This window comes from Lentinus tigrinus (genome assembly GCF_003813185.1).
Source record: "Lentinus tigrinus ALCF2SS1-7 unplaced genomic scaffold L226scaffold_132, whole genome shotgun sequence".
Lineage (NCBI taxonomy): Eukaryota > Fungi > Basidiomycota > Agaricomycetes > Polyporales > Polyporaceae > Lentinus > Lentinus tigrinus.
The window spans coordinates 1-2,986 of NW_027138041.1; the positions used below are offsets into that span (position 1 = coordinate 1).

The window sequence follows — 2,986 nt, forward strand, 5'->3', positions numbered from 1 at the left end:
ACTCCGACTCGACTATCAGAAGAGGACAGTACACCCGGATTTCTGTTCCAATTCCCAGCTTGTCAGTCATCCGACGCTCTGCAAACTGAACGTCACCTTAACACACGATGTCCGGAAGACACTCGCAAGCAGAAGCGCGGCAAGGCATCCGGGAGAGTGGAAGGTGGAGAGCGGAAGGCGGACAGCGGACAGCAACTATTCTGAAAAGTACTGTAAGTCCGGGCTTTGTCTCTGCAGTCTTAAAAAGCAACGGTGCGCAAAGTCTCGAGCCTCAGGAGGTGAAGTTCGCTCACCGGGAATTTCCGGATTGCCCTGTGGGGCCATGTCATGATGACTTCGGACGGTCGTCGAGCTGCCCTCGCTCCTTGGACCTGAGTTCCATCATGCCTGCCCCGCGCGTCCCTCCGCCGTGTCCTTACCCCATCCATGCGCTCAACAGCGCGAGTTGTGACTATGACGACCGTGAGTGAACTTCAATACCACTCCGCGGAAGCGCATACACGCAGGTACTATGCGCATACAAGCAGCAAGTCCGCGCATAGAGGCAGGTCTGGCGCGCATAGAGGCAGGTCCGGCGCGCATAGAGGCAGGTCCGGCGTGCATAGAGGCAGGTCCGGACGGACGTGATTGACTACTGTGACATTGTCAACACAATCGTCCACGTCGCCGTCAACAGCAGCGGAGGTAGGTGCTCTGACATCCCAGAGAAATGTGTGGGCACCCAGCGCACATGCTGCTCGGGTGACGAGACAGCACCCTCCTCGCTTCCCTGTCCTCTGTCCAGAAACTACAGTAGACACACGTACCTCGATCCAGACCCCGCCGCCGCTGCCATCTGACCTTCCCCGGTAAGTGTTGAACTTGAAGGTGAGTGCGCTCAAACGATGTGTTTGCGGGCTGACACAGAAGCGAATGCTCGGAACGGCGAGAAAATGTTGAGGTAGGTGCGGTGGAGCATGCCATAAGCCTCCGGGATGGCTATGGCCTGTTGACGTTCAACATAGACCTTGCGTTGATGTCTAGAAGGTAGGAGGCTCAGCATATGCGAACAGAAAATGAGATGTGTGCTCATCTTGACAGTGCGATGGCTTCAGCTAGACTCCAATTACAGGGAGGTGGGTGCGAGCTCGCTATCCTGGCAGTATGGTAAGCTGTTCAGAAACGTATTTTCTCGGAAGAAGTTGCGTGCTGACGGATCAATGTAGTATGTCTCTTCTGCGTGCATCATTCCGAATCTTCATGACCGTATCATGAACGGTACGATCGCGCCGCCATCAGCATGAATGTAGGTCATAATGAGGGTGAGTACATACCGTCGAAGCTCGATTCTGTCACGCAAACTCGTGCAGCCCATCCCCGTCAATCCCAGTCTTGATGGACTCCCGGCTGAGCGTGTTGCATGGCGTGTGCGATGAGCGGGCCTGGCATAGTGGTGAGACAAGGAAGAGTAGGTGAGATGAGAACTCCGTGGGACTTAGTACGGCAAGTCATGCCGGCAGTGCCGGTCACTCTTTGACCTTGTACATGGCTCCGAAGGTAAGCGAGCGCAATTTTTTTTCTTCTGGGCATTCTACTGACAGCATTGATGTCGAGCGAACTTTGGAGTTCAAGAGAGGAAGAGCGCTGTGATTTTCCATATGCAGCAGGAGCATTTTACATGCACTGTCGGCGATCTGGGTTCGGACTATGATAATGGAACCAATCTATTTGTAAGGTACAGGACAACTCAAGAAGACCATCGGGACAGCTCATGCATCAAAGTCCTCGATATCTGACACGTGAGCATGCTCAACGTCTGAAGACCACACAGCCTCCTCGATCTCCGAGTCCGACTCGCTGCCACTCTCGATCTCCTCCGGGTCGGTGTTGTCGTCAGACTCATACGGGACGATCTTCGGGGTCTTCGGACCCATCTTCTGCTTCTTCTTCGTCGGGTCGCGGGTCAAGCCGATATCATTGCGCACGAACGGCCCAAAGCACTGCGGCGCAGGGAGCTCCGGAGGGTCACCAGGAAGAATGGCAGCAGGGCAGCGCCGTGCAAGGTCGACCTCATCCTCTGTCGCATCCTCGAAGCGGAGCTCACCGGTCTCCCAAGCGTTGGTAAGCCGCTTTATGGCCGCCTTCCCGCCCTTCACATCGCTGAGGTTCTGGAACAGAATCCCATCCTCCCCGCGTGGCCATCCCCGCAGGACAATGCCACCCTTGACGACAATGCGCCGGTAGCCACGCGTCGTCCAGCCCATCTTCTTGAGCTTGCCCTTCGAACGCTCAACTGGCAAATGCAAGAGGTCTGGTCAGCGACAAGACCAGGCGGCATAGGTCAAGTAAAAGGTACGTACAGACTTTGGCATTGATGAGTGCATGGAGCCTGGCGCGGATGTCAGAGAGCTTGCTCGAGGAGGCCTTCGTGTCGGTGTCGCTCGGTCCTGGTGCAGGCGAAGACTTTCTCGAGCCGGTGGCAACTTTGGCAGTGTACGTGCGGGTCATTGCAGCTGGTTGCAACAGTCAGTAAGTTGAGCAATGTGTCAGAGGACAACTGGCATAGCGTACCTGCGGCAGGGTGTCGGTGTAGGGGGATGAACTTGCGCTCAAAGTTCCTCCCGCCTGCACTGTGTATTATAACCTCCTTGCTCGAGACTTGCGGTGATCTCCGACACGCTAATCTTGAGTTCGAAACGGTTTATACCAGTACAGGGTTAGTAAGACTTAAGCGGCATAATTGGTAGGTGGCTTCAAGTCCTGTCTCTTCCTCAGCTCCGCTAATTTACAGAATTGTGTCGGCTGCATCACGAAGTCATTCGGCACAAATGAGAGCCTGTTGGTAGGTCCGCAGGGCGGCGTGACGAAACGCTTCTTGGCCATCCGACACTCCCACAGTCTGCTTCTCCGAGTCTGTCCATCTGGTACTCAAGGAGCGCCGTTTCAAGCATGATTTCCATGGACATACTCGTGCGTTTCAGACATATCTAACTGTAGTAGCACTACT

General features: G+C 55.0%; 1 protein-coding gene across 1 annotated transcript; it reads right to left on the reverse strand.

The window, feature by feature from the left end:
• Positions 1 to 1,748: 1,748 nt before the first annotated feature.
• L226DRAFT_577059 (uncharacterized protein) lies at positions 1,749 to 2,487 on the reverse strand (the record flags this gene model as incomplete). The annotated part of the gene is made up of 2 exons (XM_067685505.1): positions 1,749 to 2,272; positions 2,340 to 2,487. The coding sequence occupies 2 exons, from the start codon at positions 2,485 to 2,487 to the stop codon at positions 1,749 to 1,751; spliced, it is 672 nt and encodes a 223-aa protein (XP_067528233.1).
• Between the last annotated feature and the right edge of the window lie 499 nt (positions 2,488 to 2,986).